General features: G+C 43.4%; 1 protein-coding gene across 6 annotated transcripts in view; it reads right to left on the bottom strand.

The window, feature by feature from the left end:
• The window catches only part of cep85l (centrosomal protein 85, like), a 72,063-nt gene extending 47,669 nt beyond the window's left edge, over positions 1 to 24,394 (bottom strand). Inside the window, exons 1-3 of one of the 6 annotated variants that reach the window (XM_045720803.1) lie at positions 24,292 to 24,394; positions 11,237 to 11,395; positions 8,781 to 8,837 (exon numbers count right to left, since the gene is read on the bottom strand). In XM_045720803.1, the coding sequence (XP_045576759.1) occupies positions 8,781 to 8,837; positions 11,237 to 11,395; positions 24,292 to 24,307 (232 nt within the window). In that variant the 5' untranslated portion in view covers positions 24,308 to 24,394. Of the gene's footprint in view, positions 1 to 8,780; positions 8,838 to 9,612; positions 10,453 to 11,236; positions 11,396 to 15,481; positions 16,026 to 24,291 lie in introns of those variants that run through there. The other 5 variants (XM_014205134.2, XM_045720802.1, XM_045720805.1 and 2 more) reach the window with 5 other exon arrangements.

Here is a 24,394-nt window from a genome sequence, read left to right as displayed (position 1 = left end):
TCAGCTTTAGAGAGAGAGTGTAAGATATGAGATAATGGGCTGTAATGCTTCCTGCCCCAGGGGCCTGCAGGCTATATGAACATACTCAGGAAGAGAGGGATCGATTGGCCATTTGTGTTTTAAGTGGCACGTGACAAGATGGGGGGGGGGAAGGGGAGCAGAGAAGGAGAGAAGGGCTAAGTGGAGGGTTTTTACGACAGGAAAGACAGCGAGAGGTGAGTGTGCTGCTGTTTACTGTGTCTGTGGGTGTTCCTCAGGGTAGGAACAGAGAATGGGAAGACAAGAGAGGCGAAGAGGGAGGTAGCCGGGAGGAGGGAGAGAGGTGTGTGTGTGTGTGTCAGCTCCACCTCCTGCCCTGTGGGCTCTCAGACTGACAGGTACGGGGGGGGGGGGGTCGTGACTTCACGTCCCCCAGAAAGGCACTGAAGCTGGGGCCGATTGACGAACGAAAGGCCCCTCCATCATACACTGGGTGTTAAAGTGCACCTACCACAACAGCCCTATCAAAGCCATAATAGCTAACATCTGATGTCAATTATTGTTATAGCCTACAGCAAAGGGAAGACGCCATAGTGACACCAGAAATTACACATCGCTAGGCTAAACCCGACAATCTCAGAGCAAGGCTGTTAGAAGAATGTTCATGAACAACCTTGAGAAAGCTCAAAATAACAACCTTTTGGGTTTTAGGAGAGAGGAGATTAGTGGAGTGACCTCATTCAGCACCTCCATTCATTTTCAGAAGGACATTTTTTTCCCCCCCTGAGGTCTTTAGTTACACCAGTTCGAGCTGATTTCAAACTGAGAAACCGTTCATTCACAGACTGAGACCGGCAAAAGCTTTTAATCCCATTATCAGTCATTAAAATAATATTCAGGATTTCTGAAATGCTTTGAAGAGCCACATGGAGAACATTAATCTTAGAAAGTGAAACAAGTTGAGGGCTTGCATCTCATGGACTGAAAATGAATCTTGTTCCTTTTGCCACCATGCAAAAGAAAGCTAAGTAATATAATTTGGCCCATTCCACTAACCACCAATCCAAACCAAATACCGTGACCATTTTTTTACCACTTCACCTCCAGGTGGGTGCTGGGATATGTAGTCTAATAACACGTTGTGCCTCTCTCTACGAGCCGTCACTGAAAAAGACCCTAGTTATGATGATGCCTATACAAAACCCCCCAAGAACTTGGTCTTCCTGCGGTCAGACGTTGAGGACACAGAACACTGCGAGTGTCCTGCTGCGAGAGATTCTTCCTCCCATGCATCCATCCTCCTCGGAGTGGTGTAATTTAACAGGGTGAAAAGCAGGCTGTGTATCTGGAGAACAGACCTAGGACTTGCCTTTCCAGGCAAGATCCTCGCTAGGGGGCCATATAATTAAGCTGGCATGGAGACTGGCATGGACACTTCCTGTGTGTGTCATCTCAGTTACATCCAGCTCCATTCAGTTATCCTTCTCCTCCAGGTACATCTATGTAACATGGATTTAAAGAGGAATATGAAATGTGCGTAATCCCGCGAGAGGTTCTAACCTAGTTGTATCTCTAATCATCGTCAGTGGATTTGCACACACTACAGTCTCCCAGGGCAGGATTTGCCTCCAAAACTCTTCAAAAAGCTTTAAATCTCAGATCAGTTCAGGATGGACGATTATCCTATTAGAAATGCATGGACGGTTTCTTTATCGACGAGGGTGGCGAATCTACTCTTTTCTTGAATGTTGGGAAAGTATCCCTAGAAACGACGAAGCCTACCTCAGCAACATTACAACGGTGTCACTGTGGAATTCACTCGTTGTTTTCGGTTAGAGAGAGCAATCAAAGAAAATTGACCGAAAAATTGACTTGAGATGCATCATGGGAATAAAGAGGTGAAGAGCTGTTTTTAAAGTGCACATTCAGTGGAGAAATGGAAATCTGACAGAGACGAGCCAAGGGCTGCCAGAGAGAGAGAGAGAGAGAAAAGAGAAAGTTTGGTTTCCTTGGGAACCCTGAAGGAGGTGGGAGAAACTGGTGAAATATCTATCAAGCCTACATCTAGAAGACAGCTATTGTGCGTTGTATTTAGAGTCATCCCCTTCACACTACTAGAGCAGAAAACAAACCAGACTCATAATGCAGACAAACACACACACACACACAAATGCACGCACCTACACACATACCTTCCCTCACTTGTCGACCTCATTCCATTTCCCCTCTACCCATGCTAGCCTGTATCAGCGCGTCAACTATGGACAGTGTGCGTACCAGGCACCGACTGACAGTCAGACAAACTGGGTTCTGTCTTTTCATCGCCCCTAGATTAACTCTGGGGGGGGGTCCCACTAATTACAAAGGGCAGCGATGAAGGCTGCAGGAGGCCCCATATGTACACATGGCTCAACTCCAAGTCTATGACTAGCCTAATCCATACATGAACTGGACCTCTTCCTGTCTTCACACCGCCACGCCAACCCCTCGCCTGACAAATCCTGTCCTGTCAAGCCCCCCTAAACTAAAGAACAGATTCAGAACAGTTGGGGGGGCCACCGGTTTATTTCATAAATCCAACTAATATCCCATGAGATTATACACAAAGAAGCCCTTTACAACATCCACTAAATGAGGTGTTAATCAAGTTGGGGTTACGCTCCTTGAAAGGGTCCAGGATCGCTGTAAGAGGATTTGGTTTTTATTAAAAGATTATGGGAAACAGAAATGCGGTAACAGCACTGTGTAAATAACAGAATCTAACAGAATGCTAACATGCATTGTGGACTAGCTAAATGGCGTATCCAGGTTAGCATGCAAGCTAGTACAGTAGCTTATTATCCTTCACAATTTTCATTGTTCGAGCTGAGTTTTAGTTGCTTAAGGTTCATTATGCATCCTCTTCCTACATCCACATATTTAGGTTGTAGAATATGTGTTGATGCCAGCAGTGCAGACATTGGAGCCAACAGACGCCGACAGCATACGACTACAAATTCAAATGTCAAACTGTGTCTTTCTTTGAGCCTGAAAGACAAAGAAAGACACAAACTATACTAAACTGTACAGAACTACCTTAACACCAGGTTTGTTCATTCCCTCCACAGCGGTACCGTAACAGCAGGAAAAGCAACAGGGAGACCATTCTCTTTGTGAATGCAGATGTCCAAGTCAACACCCGATCACATGTGGTACATTAAAAAAAAAACGGCACCACTGCCAAAAGCATCTCTGTGAAGACGAGGGAAGATGGAGCTGCGTTCAGCCCAACTGTGACTCACATTATAGCAGAGAACGATAAGACACACACACTCTCACACACACTCTCACACTCTCTCACACACACACACACACACACACACACACACACACACACACTGATCCCTGGTCCCAGTGGAGAAACTAACTAGCTCTGATTCATCCGTATCTAAGTCAGACGCTCAGTGAGCGAGAGGGAGCTTCAGAGAGGAAGAGGCTGGGGAGATCCAGGAGAACAAAGGAACACTGCTTATTATTTATGACACTATTAAAGCTAACTGCGCTAGCTACAGCAGGTTAGCGCACAGTCACAGGATCAGCTAATATGCTGGCTAACTAATTGCAGCATTACCGCAAAAATGGATGACGCAAGTGGAAGGGGGAAAAAGTAAGAAACTTGACTCTCGGCCCTGCATTAAAGACCAAAATTGGTTAAAGAAAATTGTGATAAATAAGACAGTATAGCAGTTTCATTTAAGGACCAAAACATTGACAGATGTGCCATATAGATTGAAAATAGTTGGGAAGAGATTTTCGATGTACTGATTCCATGGCACTGATACGGAAAACGACACTGGATTCAAAATTATTATACAAAATTCTTGCAACCAATAGAATGTTATATATATGGGGGATACAACCATCCCAGCTCTGCAGATTTTGCTGCGAAGAGACAGAATCATTAGATCATGTGTTTTGGTACTGTCCATATGTAGCTGGTTTTTGGTCGCAGGTCCAGGAATGGCTGAAGAATTGCAACATTTACCTGGAGCTAACGCTGCAGATAGCACTGCTGGGTGATTTGAAAAGTCATAGTCAATCCATCAATAATATAATAATACTTTTAGCAGCAACAACAAAAATCTTTCATAAAAAAATCTGTAGAAACTATGAGAATAGAAAGGTTCAGAACTTTTGTGAAACATCACAGCACAGTTGAAAAATATATGGCAAATATAAATAAAAAATGGAGATACGTTAAGATTACGTTAAGAGATAGATGGGGGGGTTGAATGGAGCTGAAGGGTGAGACTAAAACCAACAAGATAACTCATGTAAAATATACTGTGTCCGTAAAACCTATACAGGTTCAGAACTTTTGTGAAACAGCAAAGTTAAAAATATATGGCAAATAGAAATCAAACTGGATCAAACTGGATGGTCTTCAGAGATAGATGGGAGGGGTTGAGGCTAGCTGAAGGATAGGACTAAAAACAAACAAAAGATAACTATTGCAAAATATATTGTGTCCGTAAAATGTTTATAGTATGTATAAGCTGGAAGTAGAAGCCTAAGTGTTGTTGTCCATTAGTTTACTTCAATTAGGGGAGGGGTGGTAGGGTTAGGGGAAAATAAAATATAAAATATGCCGCCTACAGTGGCTAGCAGATAGCGTTAGCATACTGTCCTGTACCTCACAGCAGGATGTGATGGAAAATGTTATGTTTGTGCTTTTCTAATAACCAATTTTTATGACTGATTGAACAAATCCTCACTATCAGTGTCTGCAATTTGGTAGTACGCCGAGACCCTTGTTTTGAGAATGAAAGATATCTTAGTTTCAAGGTTTCAGCTTAGCGAGAAGAAGCCTCATGAGGTATTGGTCTGTCACATGCATGACCCAGTATTGGTTGGTCACATGAATGAAGCAAACGTTAATGACTAATTCATTATGAATAAGTTAAATCATGCAAATATAACTTGTATATAAGAGAACTAACGGGACTACCCCGGTGGAGCTCCTGATCGACATGTGTACTTGGTGCATTGAGTTGTTTCGAAGCTCTCCAGCACGCTGATAATAAATAATGATTCATTTAAGATTGACTTCGAGTGTCCCTGTGTAGAATTTCCATGACAGGGATTAGCATATGAAAACTAGCATAATGGACAAACAAATACCTATCTGCTTATGCATGAGTGGACAGGGATTAAAGGCTCATGCAAATATGTAGGATCCATGTAGGCCTAATTCTACTATTAGGCCTAACCTTTACCAAATAGGCTACATGTGAGTGGATCCCATCACAGTAACCATTCAGTGAACACAAAACAACAATCTTGATAACTTTGCTGACATTTTGGACTGGACTCGCCAAGTGGGTATATTTCCATTTTCAAGACTTAGCCTAGGCTAAAGACCCATCTGACATATTACCCAGCGGGAAATGTCATATTCAGGTACACAATAGCTAACTTTGCTAACTTCAGTGAAGGATGGTCCTTGCCAAGTCTTTGTGTGGCCTGTCCTAACCCATCATTAGTGAGATGAGAGCGGAGCAGCTGGTCTAGCGGTCGTGTTAGGGACTAGAGGGGTGACGGGGCAGGGCACTGGGGGCCTTGCCCAAACAATACCCCCCACTCCCTTCAATCACAGCCTAAAATAATTACCCCCCTCACAGTCTAACGCTAATGAGATGAGCCCCAACTGGCCGAGCGTGCTTGGGATGGTGCAAAGCTACACCGAATCTCATTTCAGAATAGCCTCTCTACTTAGGTCTCTTCTGGGAGGTGGAAATTAGGTTCGGATCGACAGGAGATTTAGACACTTATTCCAAAATGGCCTCCTAGAAACAAGGATTCTAGACAGCAAATCTACATGTATAGTTAAGCTGCCTAAATTCATTAGACACCATAAAAAGCACAGAGGGGAGCAGTTGCTGGCCCTTTTTAACTGGGAACAATGGTTCCCGAATTCCCTCCAAAATGTGAGCCTATCCCGGGCTTACCTTTCAAACAACTGGAATTGGTCATACAAGGGCTTGCAAGAGTGGGGGACTATGAAGAACGGAACATAGACATGTTGAGCTAGAGACCTGACACCCACTATTGATACACAGGGTTGAGTGATGAGTGTAAATCCTTTGTGATGGAGTGAGTGCCGAGTTTCCCTTCATCGATACGCATGGGTGTTCTTTAGTATTAATAGAGCGCTCAGGGGAATGCCAAGCATCCTTCCTGCATGTCTTGGGCCACCTCCGTGTTTATTCCCGGCCCATATGTCACTGTGCTCAGCTCAGGTTGCCTCTCCCAACTGCCCATCATCTCCCTGCTAACCTAACACCCCGCTGACGGCCTGGGCTCGACCTGCATTACGTAAAGCACCCCATGGATCTGGATGTCTCCACGGGGCCAAAATAAGAACCTGAGAGCCTCTATGCTTATGGTGTACACACAGAGCCTGTAGTAACCTCGAGAGAAGGATGGTTGCTGGAACTCAAGCATGGAATTTTACTGCACTGTCCATGTCACTCCTCAAACAAGTACTGATCTGATATTAGGAGGGCCTTCACTTGGTCTTGATTAAGATGTTGTCTAGCAGTGTACCACCCTGTATCCCACTGCTGGCTTACCTCTGAAGCTAAGCAGGGTTGGTCCTGGTCATTTACCGGATGCTGCTGGAAGTGGTGTTGGAGGGCCAGTAGGAGTCACTCTTTCCTCTGGTCTAAAGAAAAATATCCCAATGCCCCAGGGCAGTGATTGGGGACATTGCCCTGTGTAGGGTGCTGTCTTAACCCCAGTGTCCTGGCTAAATTACTTTTCTAACCATCATGCCCAGCTCTTTCATCCCTGTAACTATTCCCCAGGTTGTTGCTGTAATGAGAATTTGTTCTCTGTCAACTAAACTGGTTAAATAAACAAATACAAATGTTCAGCTTACATGGAGTAGTTAACCCTGGCAGAACATTACATCAGCTATTGGAAAGAGTCTTCAACAGGAAATTTACATGAACCACCAACATGTTCACCTTTGCAACACAACCTCTCAATAAAAAGCTTTATAGCCAACCATCTGATGGGCCTGTTTTATCCAGAACCACTGTGGTGAAGCCAAAGGCACCCCTGAAGTAATTATGAAGCTTGCTGCTGGCGCGGCCATGTATAATTAGAGAGGAGGGTCATGGGGCGGCCTGGTTCCAAACTGGAGGAATTTCCTTTGCCTTGTTCTAGGTCGGCAGCGGCCGAGAGCTAATTTAGAAATGGGGGGATTCTTTAGAAGGGCTCCTTGGCTCTCCAGAGGTCTGGGAAACTGTGTCGTCTGTTACAGGTTGGTTGACTCAGAAAGCCGGATGTATCAAATTCTTTGCTCAATGCTATTTTCTCTCAAGGTTATATTTGACTGAAGAGGGACGGTAAGGGACCGTAATGCTTCAACCTATTTTTCCAGGTTGGATCATTTTGTGGAAAACCAGGTCCCCCAGAGAGTTGGAGAAAGGGTTATCCGACACACATTCCCCCCCTCAACAAACATCTACCCTGCCCCCACCCCAATGGACATGTATCATGCTGAATAGCCACCACTACTACTTCACTGCAACTACATGTGTGACCCTGTGCATGTGACTAAATAAAAATCTAAATCTACTGTGAAAGGGGGATACCTAGTCAGTTGTACAACTGAATGCATTCAACTGAAACTGTGTCTTCTGCATTTAACCCAACCCCTCTGAATCAGAGGTGCAGCAGGCTGCCATAATCGACATCCACGTCTTCGGCGCCCGGGGGAACAGTGGGTTAACTGCCTTGCTGAGAACAACACATTTTTACCTTGTCAGCTCAGGGATTTGATTCAGCAACCTTTCGGTTATCAGCCCAACGCTCTAACCACTAGGCTACCTGCCGCCCCTGAACACATTCCATCGCTGCACTTAGACTGGGAGGCCGGAGCCAAATCAATTCATCATGGATGTAAATATCCAAACCTGTAGTTCTAACACTAGAAGTCTACAACACCCCGAGAATATACTCTGAACTTTTCAGTGCTCAGGTAAGCACATGTATGTGCAACCCTGAAACAGAACTAGCCTACAGCTGACTTCACCAAATCAGATGGCTCTGTGCAGGCTGCCATAGACAGTCTAGAGCTCTGGCTGGGATGGATGACCTATATTTACATCAATATTATGTCTGGAATTCTGAGCCTGGACTGAGCCTCTGGTATGGCTACAACACCCATTGGTCTTTGGCATTGGTGTCTGCACTGCCATTGGTCTTTGGCATTGGTGTCTGCACAGCCATTGGTCTTTGGCATTGGTGTCTGCACAGCCATTGGTCTTTGGCATCGGTGTCTGCACAGCCATTGGTCTTTGGCATCGGTGTCTGCACACACAGAAACCAGGGAAAAGGCAGTGACCTGGATGCACCCATGTCCCCAGGCTAAGCCAAGCCCATCCACTGTATCCTACCTCCTAATGAACCGGAATGAACTGGAATAATTATGAAACTCACGTGAGGAGAATAGCTATCAAAGGCACACAATTGAAACACACACAAGAAAGCAAGCGCGTTACATAAGCGTCCTCTGCAATGAAGATGTTGTTTAAGGATATGTAAGGGGGATTGAAATAGAGCCGTTTGGCCCGGTAAACATCAGACAGAGAGACGGAAAGAGAGAGTGGGCTGAGGAGTACAGCAGATAGCAATCTCTCGATAGGGGGTACTGAAAGGGTATACTGTCAGTACGTTTGGATAACATTTGTGTAAAACCAGATTGTCCCCATATACGAGGAGCAAAATGGAGGGTAAAAAGAAGATAAACCAACTGTAGAATTGATGCAGTGGCTCCAGGAATAGAATCCTCCCTTCATGTGGATTACAGTCTGCACAGGAAAAAAAAACAAGGGTTTGGAGTAAAAACACCAGCGCTGCATAAATACCACCCTTGAAACCCCAGCTATACATGGAGATTAGAACAAGAGGAATTCATTGTATCACTGCTATAAGGAGAGAGGAAGACTTCCTGTAAACTCAAATGTCAACGCAATGATGTGAGGTGGAAACGTGTACAATAAAACGCAGGAGATCCTGCACACCAGGGGTTTAAATAGCGAAAAGGGGTCTCTCAAAATGTCGAGTCCAATGTCCAAACAAAACAAATAGGAATAACTGAGAATTCAATCATCCCTTAATCACTAAACCTTTGTTCCATTTAATTACAGGGTCCAGTGGATTAGCCATCTGAGTTTGTCTGATGTTAGCCTAGCTACAGTATCGGAAGATATAGCCATGCTACAGGATGATCACAGTAGTGTCCTCCTAACGCGACAGTTATAGAAGAGCTCCTGATCCATCCACTCAGACATTACAGCCATTGTCATGGCAGAGCTGCCCTACTTCAGAGTCCAGCTCTCCCTCTCGGCCTGTATCCATTCACATCTCCAGTGGTTATGGCATTCAGTTAGGGGGGGGTGACTAAAATATACAAAGGAAACAATTCACTATTTGTGGTTTAAAACAGGCAGAGCCTGTACAGGTCATCCTGGGTTAGTGAAAGGCAAGTCGATGTTATCTTGTGTTCTCCTAACACACCAGCCAGCCTGGAAGAATGAAATAGTAGCAGCAGAGATGGAAAAAGTGAGGAGAACTGAGTCTGACCTTGTTTCTGGACCGACGCAGTGCCTGATACGCTGCACTGAAGGTAAGTAGCTCAATTAAAAGCAGAGATGCTGCGATCAATGGGAGTCTGCCAGGCCCTGTGCTCATCAACCGGTATTAGTTAGTTCCCCACAGCACACACACACAGACAGGCAGGCTGGTGCCTCAGAACAGCTCTAGATCCAGCCAGGCTCCAGGGGGTGACAGACAACGTGCCCTAGCCCGGCCCAGTGCCTCTGGCTGGGAGGGTGGACGAGGGAGGGCAGGGTGCCGACTGCTGAGTGCTGAAATGTAGGCCAGAACAATGAAACTCCAGCCTGTTGTTTCCGCAGGTGAGGACAAACAGAACGTTGGCGCAGTTCTATATTCCATCATCGCCAAGGGTACCAATTAGGAACTGTTGACTGCTTGTGTCATAATTAACTAGAAGGGTTCCCAAGGTAACAACACTTCATTCGGATGTGTGCTGTCTGTGTACATTCAAGTTGCTAGGGGGGCTACTGGTACACAGAGTTCTCTAAATTGAAGGCTCTGCTATTGGGAGAGTCACTCTCCTATTCATCTCTCACAAGGCAGTAACACGCTCCAAAATACATCTGAAAACATTCTGCAAGTCCTAACGAAATGCTAAATGATTCTGGTCCGTTTGTTTAAATGATCCTAACAAAGCAAGGCCTTGAGCAGATCTCCGCAGCACTGCCCACAAAATGTCTCGATGACCTGAATGTAGAGTCTTTGTTTGGGTAGCCCTGAGGCAGACTGTGGCTGGCCAGCTGTAAGTGGTTATCGTGGTTGTGGGAGATGGGTGGCCAGTCCAGAGAGCCCCAGTCCCAGACACAGCTCCCCAGGGAAGGTAGAGGGGCTGGGCTGGGTCCTGACATCTGGACCTGTGGAGGCTACGCCTGCAGTACAGCCAGAGGGCTGCCGACAACATTCTCTAATCTGGCAAAGCCACAACACCACACAAGGCAGGCATACCGCCCATCAGGAGATAAAGTGAGCAGCTTTAAAGTTTGGCTACTAGAAACTAGTAGGCCTAGTCCTAGAGTGGACTTGTTGATAAGCAAAAGTTTGCCACAGACTTCTTGTATGTTCATGTTGGGCTGGTAGGAGTAGTACGCAGTAGGGCAGGGAGTAGGGCCTACTCAATCCAAATGTAAGAGTTGTAGTCTTGACGATTGGAAAGAAAACATATTTTCCAATGTAGCTAGAAACCAGGAGAGAAACAGGGATATGCAAGAAGTGAGTCCCGAACCACAAAAATAGAGTGGATTTGGAGTCTCCACTAAATCTCAATTTAATTCCTTCCAGTGATCCAGCCAGTTAAGCCACACCACCGCCAAAAGGACATTACTTTAGTTTCCATTTGTGTCATCGTTACTTTCCTTTAGAAAGTGAAACACCCTTATCCGGAACAACAGTGTGGAAAGAGTTGGACTGGAGTCCGTAGCTTCAGAACTAGTCATTTTTATAACAGCAGACTCTTAGCTAGAAGATGCAGTGAAGCTTAAAATGGGTCATACAAGAGAGATTCTCCCTCTTCTGTTGCTAATAATGCTCTTATTGTGAAGTATTGTTACTGTTATGGAGGAGTGGACCTCCTACGTATGATGAGAGTCCATACCTTCCACACTGTCGGAGCAGGATGTGCCGATGCCTGTGTCACCGCTGTCAGAGGCACCGCTGTGGCGTCTCCCACGGTTACTGGTACCGGGGGCAGAGGAGGTACCCTGCCATGACGACTCACACCCCGGGACCCATCCAGGAGGGCTGGTGTTGGAACCTAAAAAAACATACCCCCGGTCAGGGAAGAAACGTTTGTTAGAAACACTCACTGTTTACTACACTGTACTAGTCTGCTTCAGTCCCAACAAAGGTCAAACCAACTTCATCTTTAACTGTGTTTTCATAATAGATTCAATGAATTAGCCTACCACCCATGGTAGCCCAACAGCTGGGCCTAACTCTAACATGAAGCCAATAAATGCTGTCTTTGTGGGTTACCTTATCTCTAACCGATAAGAGGATTGGGATTGTTTGATCATTATTAAAGTCAGCAAACAGAATCTGCACAGCTAGAGACCCTAATAGCAGCTGCTAGCTTAGCTCAACTGGCATATGTTTTGGTTGGAGACGGACTGACTACATTTCTGTTGCTCTACACCCCCTTCCCCCCTAGTAAACACACAACTAGTTGGCAAAAAACAGACTCAACAATCCCTGAAGTCTGGTTGTATGCTATAACTAAACTAGATCTACCTTTCTCTCAATTACAGTCAATGTGATTGTGTTATACAGTCAGATATTTTATATATATTGGATATCATAACGTGAATGCACCAATTTGTAAGTCGCTCTGGATAAGAGCGTCTGCTAAATGACGTAAATGTAAATGTAAAATACCTTTATTTAACTAGACAAGTCAGTTAAGAACAAATTCTTATTTACAATGACTGCCTACCCTGGCCAAACCCTAACAACGGTGGGCCAATTGTGCGCCGCCCTATGGGACTCCCAATCGTGGCCAGTTGTGATACAGCCGGGAATTGAACCAGGGTCTGTAGTCACGCCTCTAGCACTGAGATGCATTGCCTTAGACCCCTGCGCCACTCGGGATAACATAGAGATAGTAGCACTGAGGGGGTAGTGTTGACAGTTGACTGATACAGTGGTAGTGCACATATTGACTAGGAAACACTCAGTTCCTGAGGGGAGATAAACCCAGTAGTACAACATGACACAGTGTCACTGAAATCTACCAAGCAGGGATGTGGCCTATACGCTCAGGTCAAAAAAGACTACACAGCTTAGATTTAAACTAGCCCAAAGGACGGCAGATGTCTCTTCATCTTACCGTACGAAGGCATTGTATGCAGCCGGCTCAAGCACGGTAGTGGAAAATTGGTGTTTATAAAGAAAGTATGCATATTTTCCCATTTTTTCCCACCTTCTCACCATTAAATCGAGTTAAGGAGGAAATTGACGCCTTTGCAGCCTGAATGGAGAATGTTTTATGTACGACCCTGTCCACAGATACGCAGCCGGCTATACGAGGGTATACGAGGGTATAGCCGGCTGCATACAGTACCTTTGGACGGTAAGATGAAACGACTCAATATCGCCATCTCCTGGCCTTCGGACTAGATTTAAACCAAATGATGTTCCAATCCCAATACTGGATTTTCCCCCCAACATTTCAGGGGAAGCTTCAGATGAAAAACAGATAGGACTGTTCAGTATCAAACAAAAACAAGGGATCGTAGATAAGTAAACCTATTTTTGAGACAATAACTAAGAAAAAAGGCAGAGGACTTTATACTCCTTGCGCTGACTGAGCTAACACATGTGACACGGAAGCCAGACCAGAAGTGCCCATGGTACTGATTTTCTGTCTGCTCAGACCTCTAATCCAATTGTTTCCCTTGATTTACTGAGTCACAAAACAACTTTTGCCTCCTGTGATATTCAGTTGTTAGACAGTATGCTAGGCCCTAGTTCACTGCTAAACTACACCAATCCATAACTGAGCAAACCAGTCAGTCGCCCATTATAAAAACACAGTCCCCTCTAGCGGAAACAAACCCTCTCTCCCAGGCACATGGAAATGAAAGCAGAGGATACACTGAAATATTTCCTGAGTAATTTCAGATGACAGGAGGGATTTTCGGGTTTCAGATTCCTAGGGATGCATTCAGGCACTTGTCCTTATCACATTGAGTAACAGTTATGTGTGTATGGGTAATGACTGAGGTCAGGTTAGACATAGTAAGGTTCAGGTGAGTCCCAAACACACCGTAGTGCATCCCAATAGTCCATGTCTGTCTCTACACACTGCAGGGGCTGTATGTCCTCTTTGTCTGCAAACTATTCTGAGTGTGTAATCCGTTTAGACAGAAGTCATTAAGACTGTCCTATTTTGTGCCATAAGGCAGGAGGCTGGGGGTGCAGCTCCACCTGGAGAGGTGACTGTCCTCCTGCCCTGCTGTGACCATCACAAAGGCACTCCTGTTACAATGCAGTGTAGGTGGCAGAATACTTTTGCTTATAGATAAGACGTTATATCAAATTGCTCTCATACCTATGTAGTAACACTATTTTACTTTAGTAAGAACATTGTTACTTATTGTAGCCTATAGTTGGCCAATTGCGTAGTTTTTTGGGGGGGTTATTACACAAGAATAAGAATATTACATAGTTGTGTAAGAGGCATGGATAATTATCCAATCTACAGTGACCACATACCAGAATCCTATTTCTCTTTACACCCTTTCCTTGAATCTCTCTCTCTCTCTCTCTACCAGGAATCAGCACATCAATTATGATAGGCATCAGCAGCAGAGAGGTTGAACTAGACCTGCAACACGATCACTCTCCCGTTTCTGACGTGTCTTAAATCTCGAAGGGCTCTGTCCAGACAGCCCCTTACATCATCATGCCCAAGGCCTCCACTCCACTCCACTCCTGCTCCCAGCCTGCTTGCCTGCTTATGTGGCACATCACAAATACCTGTGATTTCTAGCATAATTCTGAAAGCTGGAATCTCCCTGTGGATGTAACACTTGGTGAGGGTGAACCTACAGTGAAAGTGAACATGGCTCAGATTGAGGTGATTGAGCTGTTGGATTCCAGTGGTCCACTCTCTCTAATCACTGCCCAGATATATTAGCCATTCCACAATTGCCTACATTCTCAATATACCTGTCCTGAAACTGAGCCTGGTGAAACCACTCATATAAACTAGGAATCCTTAAATAAAGAGGACCATAAAATAACGATATAATTTGTATGCCTTTTATAGCCAACATATTGTAACACTATGGAGAACAAGTTGATAGTGCAAATTCCTCATCTGTTTTACGGAGGAGTGTGCCTAGGCCATTTAGAATGTAGTCCCTGGGTTATGCAAAAATAGATAGATTATTTAGATCACAAAAGCACGGGGGACCCGCCAAGCCCCATTATGACACTGCAGTGGCTATGCTCATCTGATTCAGCAGTTTGCTGTGCGCTGAAGAACATCATGCTTAGGGAACATATTGTAACGACCCTGGGTTTATAAGCGTGGAAATCGACTCTGCCGCTCGAGCATGCTTTTGCGGCACAGTCGATAGCGCGCCGGACTTGGGGCTTGAAGGTCGAGGGTTCGAGACCTGCTCCCTGCTTGCTGTTTCATTACAATATCAAGTTTGTTGTTCATTGTAGGCTAAATCAAAACGTGATGATCTATTTGTAGGGCTGGTACTATATCTGTTGGCCCCTTTAGATGATCTAGCTAGTAGGCTAGCTAGATTGATAGTTAACTATCAATCTGGCCATAGCCACAGTAATTGACAGGGCTAGTTGTCACTGACTCACTGGACAGGAAGACAAAGGACGCGCGGGGGTAAGTCCGTCATAATATAATTGTAGCGACACAATGCAGCTAACTACATCACAATGTTACAATGTAGCTTGGGTAGACATCTCTCGAATGTTGATTACAGAAACATAAATCGTAAGCTATAAGGGCGAGCAGTTAGCTAAATGCCCCCGATGATGAAAAAAAAAAATCCGCTCTCTGCAACCTGCATTATTTTGTCATGAGCAATTGATAGTCATCTATTCAAGCATTTCTGTTACAATGTCTCATCATCAACGATGTTTCATCATTATCAAGAAGCACCAGATGCTCCGGGAGAGCAAACGTTAGCAGTTAGCACGCTAGCAGAAACCCTTCTGTATTAGCTTAGCATCAGCTAGCTAGAATCGAGTGAGAGTTCACCGTTATACGAGCCTGTTCAAGCCTCTCGTCTGTTCAGACAGTATTGCCATAGAAATATCAACACAGTGATGTTATTCTTGAATAAAATAGAAATAATAAAGATCTTACCCGTTTTAAAGGTATCAAACCCATCCTCGAATTCGTTTCTGCCCCACATTGTGACTGGTTTTATGCGCCTGATCGCAGTGGAACTCCGAGAATAGATCCCACAAGAAAAAAAGCAAAACGTGATCTCACAAAAGATGGAAGATTCCTCAAGAGGTTGTCATGATTACATTGCGGGAAAGGACAGTCATTAAAACTGAAACGAAACGGCTTCCTATTATAACACGTCTTCTGTCCAAAACGAGCTCCATAAATCTGAAATCTTGGGTAAGGTTGACTGAAGAACTACTGTCGACTCGCTGGCAAGAGCAATGCATGTAAGGATGTGATCTCACTGAGTGCGTGCTACAGCTCCTCTCCCCGAAAGGCTCAGTCTCCTCCCCCTCTACTCAGTGCCAAGGCCACTGCAGCTCCACAAGGGTTGAGTGTTCCTTGGCGACTCTAAGCATAGCCAACCCGGGCATCACACAGTATTCTAAAATACTGATAATCGTTTCCCTGTGTGTGGCTTTTGGGATTTTGGTTTTGAGCTGCAGTATGCAGTCTAAGGCAAAGCCCCACTGTCTGCAGTCTTGACGGAGAGTCGATTGTACAGGTGCGCAGCGCATCATGAGTAAATTGTGACGTTTCTGGCGCGCTGTCACTTTAATTATATATATATTTTTTTATCCAGGTGAGGCCGTGCTGAACGGCAATTAAACAAATTAATATTTCTAAGGGAAAATATACGTATTAGTGTCACGTAATGAATTAATACATAATAACACCAACTTTCTACCCCAAGACTGCACTTCCATTAATAATAGGTAAACAAAGCAAGGTTGCCCGAAATGAAAATGATCAGCTAAGGTCATGTCAGCTGGTCGTAAGGTCATATCAGCTGGCAACTTCTCACAGACGTTGTGGAAGACACCTGGTCAAAGCTGCTAGACAACAACACAGCAGTCAGTCAAGACAGGAAGAGGAGCAATTGAGTTGCCTAGTGGGGAAACCAGTGGGACCAGTTAGTGACGTTCTTAATTTTTTTTTACATTTATTTAACTAGGCAAGTAAGTTAAGAACAAATTCTTATTTACAATGACGGCCGACACCGGCCAAACCCGGACGAGGCTGGGCCAATTGTGCGCTGCCCAATCACAGCCTGTTCTGATACAGCACTGAGATGCAGTGCCTTAGACCGCTGCGGGAGCCTCATATAAGTCTCATATAAGCCTGCCTACTACACATTCCTAAATGGTCACATTCCTATTAATGACAATTTTCTACTCTCATCCTGAAATGATGAAGGGCACTTTGGGACGTTCCGATAAGCACTTGAACTGAAAACTGAACACACTGCGTTTGTTTTTTGCAGGCACTAAATGTCCCTTTAGAACTAGTCCTCTCACTTCTGCTTTGCGCTATTTATTCCCCATCACTTAGTTATGTGCTTCACTGTCCAGCTTTGTTCCTCTATTGTGGAAAAAAAAACTACCGCTTCTTAGACTTACTTTCAATGAGAATTACAGATCTAAAAGTCACATTTCTATGTGAATTTGGTTGGTAGCCCAAAAAGTTACATATTGCAGCTTTAACCTAAACCCATACCAAACATGTTATCATGAGAATGTTTTTTTTCTACACAATATTTCCTTGGGAAAAACAGACTACCATAATAATGTGTCAATAAGAAACATTTCAGCAAACACAATTCCAAAACTCATCCTCCTAAGTTCATATAGATACTTCCCTTTAAGTTTGAACAGAGGAGCTTCCTTAGCAACCTACCATGGTGCCAACAAATTGACAAATTGTGACGAATCATTGTTCATTACACAGATCACAATATGACAGAGATCATTCCCTGGCCATCAACAGGTTTTAACCAAGTGAAGAATATTTGGAAGGAACCCAAGGATGACAAAAAAATCTGAAATATCACAGACAAAACATATGTAACATTTCAATGTGAGCTGCAGTTTTGCATCACTACCAGACTGTAAAATTGGTCAGCTATGACACCAGAGGACCGATCCAAATCAGTTCCAACGCTACAATGACATGAACTGTCTGCAGTCATTCAGCATGAGACCGTTTCAGGCCGAGGGGAACAGCCCCGATGCATAATTATTTGTGTACAGTATTGTCCCGGTTCAATTACCCATACTGTCTCAATTAAATAAATGACATTCTTTCTGTGTCTGCATACAAATGCAATTATCTCAATAGATGAGCTAAACAGAGCTGCCAAAAGACATGAGACACATGGGAAAGTGTGTGTTCTTAATCACTAAATGTGTTTTTTGTGTCATGTAATTGAAGACTTATCAACACAAAATGAGAGCACATGATGGTGGCACACTCCTTCTGCCCGCTTTTGATCAAGTTAATGCATAAAATATATGGCAAGTATGATGTCAGTGTAACAATGTTCATGAAGTAAGGCAAAGAGAGTGTTTTGTTAATGAATTTCATCCCCCATGGTTTAGAGTGTTGGCAAATTCGGCTCTGACCTAATAGCAAAAACATTAAGGGTCAAGCATCAAATCATACATCAATATCAACAATGGAAATTCGGTCTAAATTCATTATAATGATATAAGGAAATGGGAAGTATGAAAACAGACCACAGTATTTACAGGTACAAGAACTTCCAGATGGCAAACTGTTATAAACAAGAAAGAAACACAAAACTGAATCTCCCAACAGGTCTGAACATGACATGCATCACTACAGCGTATTACATAATCATCCATTTCCATCATCAACATGAGTTATTGAGAACACTCTCCCGTTCACAGTCAACTAATTGACAAGATAGTACTTTGGCAGCACTCAAAAAGCGGGTCACAATGTACAGTGCCTTCAGAAAGTATTCATACCTCTTGACCACAGGAGGTTGGTGGCATCTTAATTGGGGAGGACGGGCTCATGGTAATGGCAGGAGCAGAATGAGTGGACTGATTCAAATATATCAAACACATGCTTTCCATGGTTTCCATGTGTTTGATACCATTGCATTCACTCTATTCCAGCCATTATTATGATCCGTCCTAACCCCTTATTCAACATTTTGTTGCGTTACAGCCTGAATTCAAAATTGATTAAATAAACTCAGCAAATAAACTCACTGTCAACTGTGTTTATTTTCAGCAAACTTAACATGTGTAAATATTCGTATGAACATAACAAGATTTAACAACTGAGACATAAACTGAACAAGTTCCACAGACATGTGACTATCAGAAATTGAATAATGTGTCCCTGAACAAAGGGGGGTCAAAATCAAAAGTAACAGTCCGTATCTGGTGTGGCCACCAGCTGCATTAAGTATTGCAGTGCATCTCCTCCTCATAGACTGCACCAGATTTGCCAGTTCTTACTGGGAGATGTTACTCCTCTCTTCCACCAAGGCGCCTGCTAGTTCCCGGACATTTCTGGGGGGAATGGCCCTAGCCCTCACCCTCCGATCCAACAGGTCCCAGATGTGCTCAATGGGATTGAGATCCGGGCTCTTCGCTGGCCATGGCAGAACACTGACATTCCTGTCTTGCAGGAAATCATGCACAGAATGAGCAGTATGGCTGGTGGCATTGTCATGCTGGAGGGTCATGTCAGGATGAGTCTGCAGGAAGGGTACCACATGAGGGAGGAGGATGTCTTCCCTGTAATGCTCAGCGTTGAGATTGCCTGCAATGACAACAAGCTCAGCCCGATGATGCTGTGACATACCGCCCCAGACCATGACGGACCCCCACCTCCAAATCGATCCCGCTCCAGAGTACAGGCCTCGGTGTAACGCTCATTCCTTCGACGATAAACGCGAATCCAACCAGCACCCCTGGTGAGACAAAACTGCGACTCGCAGGGATTGTGCGTTCCTGGTGTAATTTCGGCAGTTGTTGTTGCCATCCCGCAGGTGTGGTGTTCAGATGTACCAATCCTGTGCAGGTGTTGTTACACGTGCTCTGCCACTGCGAGGACGATCAGCTGTCCATCCTGTCTCCCTGTAGCGCTGTCTTAGGCGTCTCACAGTACGGACATTGCAATTTATTGCCCTGGCCACATCTGCAGTCCTCATGCCTCCTTGCAGAATGCCTAAGGCACGTTCACGTAGATGAGCAGGGACCCTGGGCGTCTTTCTTTTGGTGTTTTTCAGAGTCAGTAGAAAGGCCTCTTTAGTGTCCTAAGTTTTCATAACTGTGACCTTAATTGCCTACCGTCTGTAAGCAGTTAGTGTCTTAACGACCGTCCCACAGGTGACTGTTCATTAATTGTTTATGGTTCATTGAACAAGCATGGGAAAGATCTGTGAAGTTATTTGGATTTTTACGAATGATCTTTGAAAGACAGGGTCCTAAAAAATGGCTTTTTTTTGTTTGCTGAATTTATATATTCTTCTCATCCATCTACAAACAATACCCCATAATGACATGTGAAAACATGTTTTTAAGAAATGTTTGCAAATTTATTGAAAATTAAATACAGAACTATACAGTGCAAGTTAAAATTTCGGACACCTACTCATTCAAGGGTTTTTCTTTATTTTTACTATTTTCTACATTGTAGAATAATAGTGAAGACCTCAAAACTATGAAATAACACATATGGAATCATGTAGTATACAAAAAAAGTGTTAAACATATCAAAATATATTTTATATTTGAGATTCTTTAAAGTACCCACCCTTGGCCTTGATGACAGTTTTGCACACTCTTGGCATTCTCTCAACCAGCTTCATGAGGTATGAGAAATGCATTTCAATTAACAGGTGTGCCTTGTTAAAAGTTAATTTGTGGAATTTCTTTCCTTCTTAATGCGTTTGAGCCAATCAGTTGTGTTGTGACAAGGCAGGGGTGGAATACAGAAGAAAGCCCTATTTGTTAAAAGACCAAGTCCATATTATGGCAAGAACAGCTCAAATAAGCAAAGAGAAACAACAGTCCATCATTACTTTAAGACATGAATGTCAGTCAACCTGGAAAATATCAAGAATGTTTATTCAAGTGGAGTCGCAAAAACCAAGTGCTATGATGAAACTGGCTCTTAGGAGGACCACCACAGGAAAGGAAGATCCAGAGTCACCTCTGCTTCAGAGGATACGTTTATTAGAGTTACCAGCCTCAGAAATTGCAGCCCAAATAAATGCTTCACAGAGTTCAAGTAACAGACATCTCAACATCAACTGTTCAGAGGAGACTGTGTGAATCAGGCCTTCATGGTCAAATAGCTGCAAAGAAATTACTACTAAAGGACACCAATAATAAGAAGAGACTTGCTAGGGCCAAGACTGGTGGAAATCTGTTCTTTGGTCTGATGAGTCCAAATTTGAGATTTTAAGTTCCATCCGCCGTGTCTTTGTAAGTGAACGGATGATCTCCACATGTGTGGTTCCCACCGTGAAGCATGGAGGAGGAGCTACTTTGCTGGTGACACTGTCTGTAATTTATTAAGAATTCAAGGCACCCTTAACCAATATGGCTACCACAGCATTCTGCAGTGAAATCCCATCTGGTTTGCGCTTAGTGGGACTATCATTTGCTTTTCAACAGGACAATGACCCAACAAACCTCCAGGCTGTGTAAGGGCTATTTGACCAAGAAGGAGAGTGATGGAGTGCTGCATCAGATGACCTGGCCTCCACAATCACCCGACCTCAACCCAATTGAGATGGTTTGGGATGAGTTGGACCGCAGAGTGAAGGAAAAGCAGCCAACAAGTGCTTAGCATATGTGGGAACTCCTTCAAGACTGTTGGAAAAGCATTCCAGGTGAAGCTGGTTGAGAGAATGCCAAGAGTGTGCAAAGCTGTCATCAAGGCAAAGGGTGGCTACTTTGAAGAATCTAAAATATAAAATATATTTTGATTTGTTTAACACTTTTTTGATCACTACAAAGCTCCATATTTGTTATTTCATCATTTTGATGTCTTCACTATTATTCTACAATGTAGAAAATACTAAAAATAAAGAAAAATCCTTGAATGAATAGGTGTCTCCAAACCTTTGACCATTACTGTAAGTATTCACACCCCTGAGTCAATACTTTGTAGAATCACCTTTGGCAGCGATTAAAGTTGTGAGTCTTTCTGGGTAAGTCTCTAAGAGATTTCCACCCCTGGATTTTGCAACATTTGCCCATTATTCTTTTCAAAATTCTGAAAGCTTTGTGAAATTGGTTGTTGATAATTGCTAGACAACCATTGTCAGGTCTTGCCATATATTTTCAAAACTGTAACTGAGGAACATGCACTGTCTTCTTGGTAAGCAACTCCTGTGTATATTTTGTTTTGTGTCTAAGGTTATTATCCTGCTGAAAGGTGAATTCATCTCCCAGTGTCTGGTGGAAAGCAGGCTGAACCAGGTTCTCCTCTAGGATTTTGACTGTGCTTAGCTCCATTCCGTTTCTTTTTTATCCTGAAAAACTCCCCAGTCCTTAACGATTACAAGCATACCCATAACATGATGCAGCCACCACTATGCTTGAAAATACGGAGAGTGGTACTCAATAATGTGTTGTATTGGATTTGCCCCAAACACAACACTTTGTATTCATGACAGAAAGTGAATTACTTTGCAACATTTTTTGCGGTATTACTTTAGTGCCTTGTTAAAAACAGGATGCATGTTTTGGAATACTTTTATTATATAGGCTTCCTTCTTTTCACTCATTTAACAATCACGTTAAACACTATTATTGCAACTTAAAACTATCCATGCAACTTATTATGTGACTTGTTAAACACATTGTTTTAGGCTTATTTAGGCTTGCCATAAGAAAAGGTTTGAATACTTATTGACTCAAGACATTTTAGCTTTACATTTGTAATTATTTTCTCAAAGAAATTGACATTTTGTGGTATTGTGTGTATGCCAGTGACAAAAATATGTATTTAATCCACTTTAAATTCAGTCCGTAACACAATAAAATGTGGAAAAAGTCAAGGGGTGTGAATAATTTCTGAAAGCACTGTACCTACACTCTAATTCTCTGTTCCCATAGGATAACACTTTGGAGAACCCTTGTTGGTTCTAGGTAGAACCCTTTTGGTTCCAGGTAGAACCCTTTTGGGTTCCATGTATAACTATTTTCACAGAGGGTTCTACATGGAACCAAAAAGGGTTCTCCAATGGGAACAGCCAAACAATGCTTTTGGAACCCTTTTTTTAATTAAGAGTGTAGGATTCGATTTGTCAATCACTACTTCTAATAAGTATTCTACTGTCAGATAGTACAGTGATGAGAACCACGGCCTCTGATGAGTTTGGTAACTGTTTGGGTCAGACCTGAACAAGAACACCTGTGTATTAGAGGAGCTAAGTTGTGCATGCATTTCTAGACACAGAGTAGACATGTTGTTCTGGATGGAACCCTGGCACTGCAGGACACCACAAACCGTCCCCACGACAACAGTAGCTCTTTCAGCCAAACAGCACGGCCCACTCCCTCCCATTCTGAGTCTGAACAGTAGACTACACTTCAACACAGAACAAAGAACACTTCACATTTACCAAACAATCCTTGGGCTGTTAACAGTGCACATTTATGTGTGATTGAACTTGCGACTTTGGTTATTTTCAGATGCACCTTTTATGAGCAGCAAAAAGACCTCGAGGAAACATTCAATAAGCTAAGGTGACCAGATTTTGGAAATTAAAATGTTTGCAATAGTCCTTTTAAATACTTGTATTAATTATAACACAGAAATTGATTACCCGTCGGGGACATTTTTGGGGACAGCTCTAGCCGGGGTCAGGCCACCAAAACCATGGACTGTCCCCAGAAATGGGGGATGGGGGGAGTCTGGTCACCCTACAATAAGAAGTGGCTTGTAACTAGACCTATTACAAAACCACATCTGGATTGTGTCTAAGTCAGGGAGAATTCCAATACAACAATCTAATAATGGAATGCATTACTACAATATTGTTTAAAGAAAGCCTAATCCTCCAAAGCAAAGAATACACGTTTTGGTATCAAAGCAGAAGTCTGGCACTCAGCCCTTATTAGAGAGTAATGAACAGTCGCTACCCAACACACAAACACAACATTTCCTCTCAGAGGACTCTGAATATCTCAGTGTTCCACTGACGACAGCAGTGACCTGCTCTTTTGCTGTTGTTTTTCCCTCCACCGCCTCAGATGAGGTGGATTTACATGTACAATTTCCAGATCATTGTTGAAATATATATCAAGAGGGACTTTGGGCAAACGGAGCGGTGTCAGAATCAGTGTTTTTGTGCATGTTATCAGCTCACTGCAGACTGCTCCCCGCCCCCACTTCCTGTCTCTCAGCCAGGAAACCAATGACTGGGCCTGGACACACTACTACAGCCAACCTGCACACTGAGCCCACTGTCCTAGCACACAGCACTGACACATGTCAACAGAAAACCCTGGCCAGACCATGTGTTACACTAACATACCAGTACACTAGCATGACCACTACATGTTTATGGAACATTAGCTGGTTTCATACCACAACTTTTACACATTTCTGCCCGAAATAGTTTCTCTGAATAGTACAACGGATGGTGGTATGGTGTTAACAGAACTTGAGAATAAATCAACAACATCAACATGGGCTGTAGAATGGAATGCCAGACACAAAAATGCAAAGTCAAATTCTGTTAAAAGTAGCCTTAATCTTGGTTATATCCTAATAGAAGACAAGTGTCCTCTTTACATATTCCCATCTGTTTTAAATAGCATAACCATATTTCTATGTATTTCTTTCGAGGAGCTTGCTTTGTGAGTAAGTGTACACCAGCATTAACAAATATGAGAAAAGAGTACGGGTAATACATCTATTAAAGTTTTAGAAAATCTACTTACACAAATTCTTCTTCATGAGCACTTCGGCACGCAATGCAGAAGCAGAGTGAGGAAGTGGTAAAGGGTTCAGAATACGTTGACATGAAACTCAACTCAGGAACTT

Source organism: Salmo salar, chromosome ssa06 (genome assembly GCF_905237065.1).
Source record: "Salmo salar chromosome ssa06, Ssal_v3.1, whole genome shotgun sequence".
Lineage (NCBI taxonomy): Eukaryota > Metazoa > Chordata > Actinopteri > Salmoniformes > Salmonidae > Salmo > Salmo salar.
Note: the sequence above shows the minus strand (reverse complement) of the source record. Positions and strands in the feature narration are given on the sequence as shown.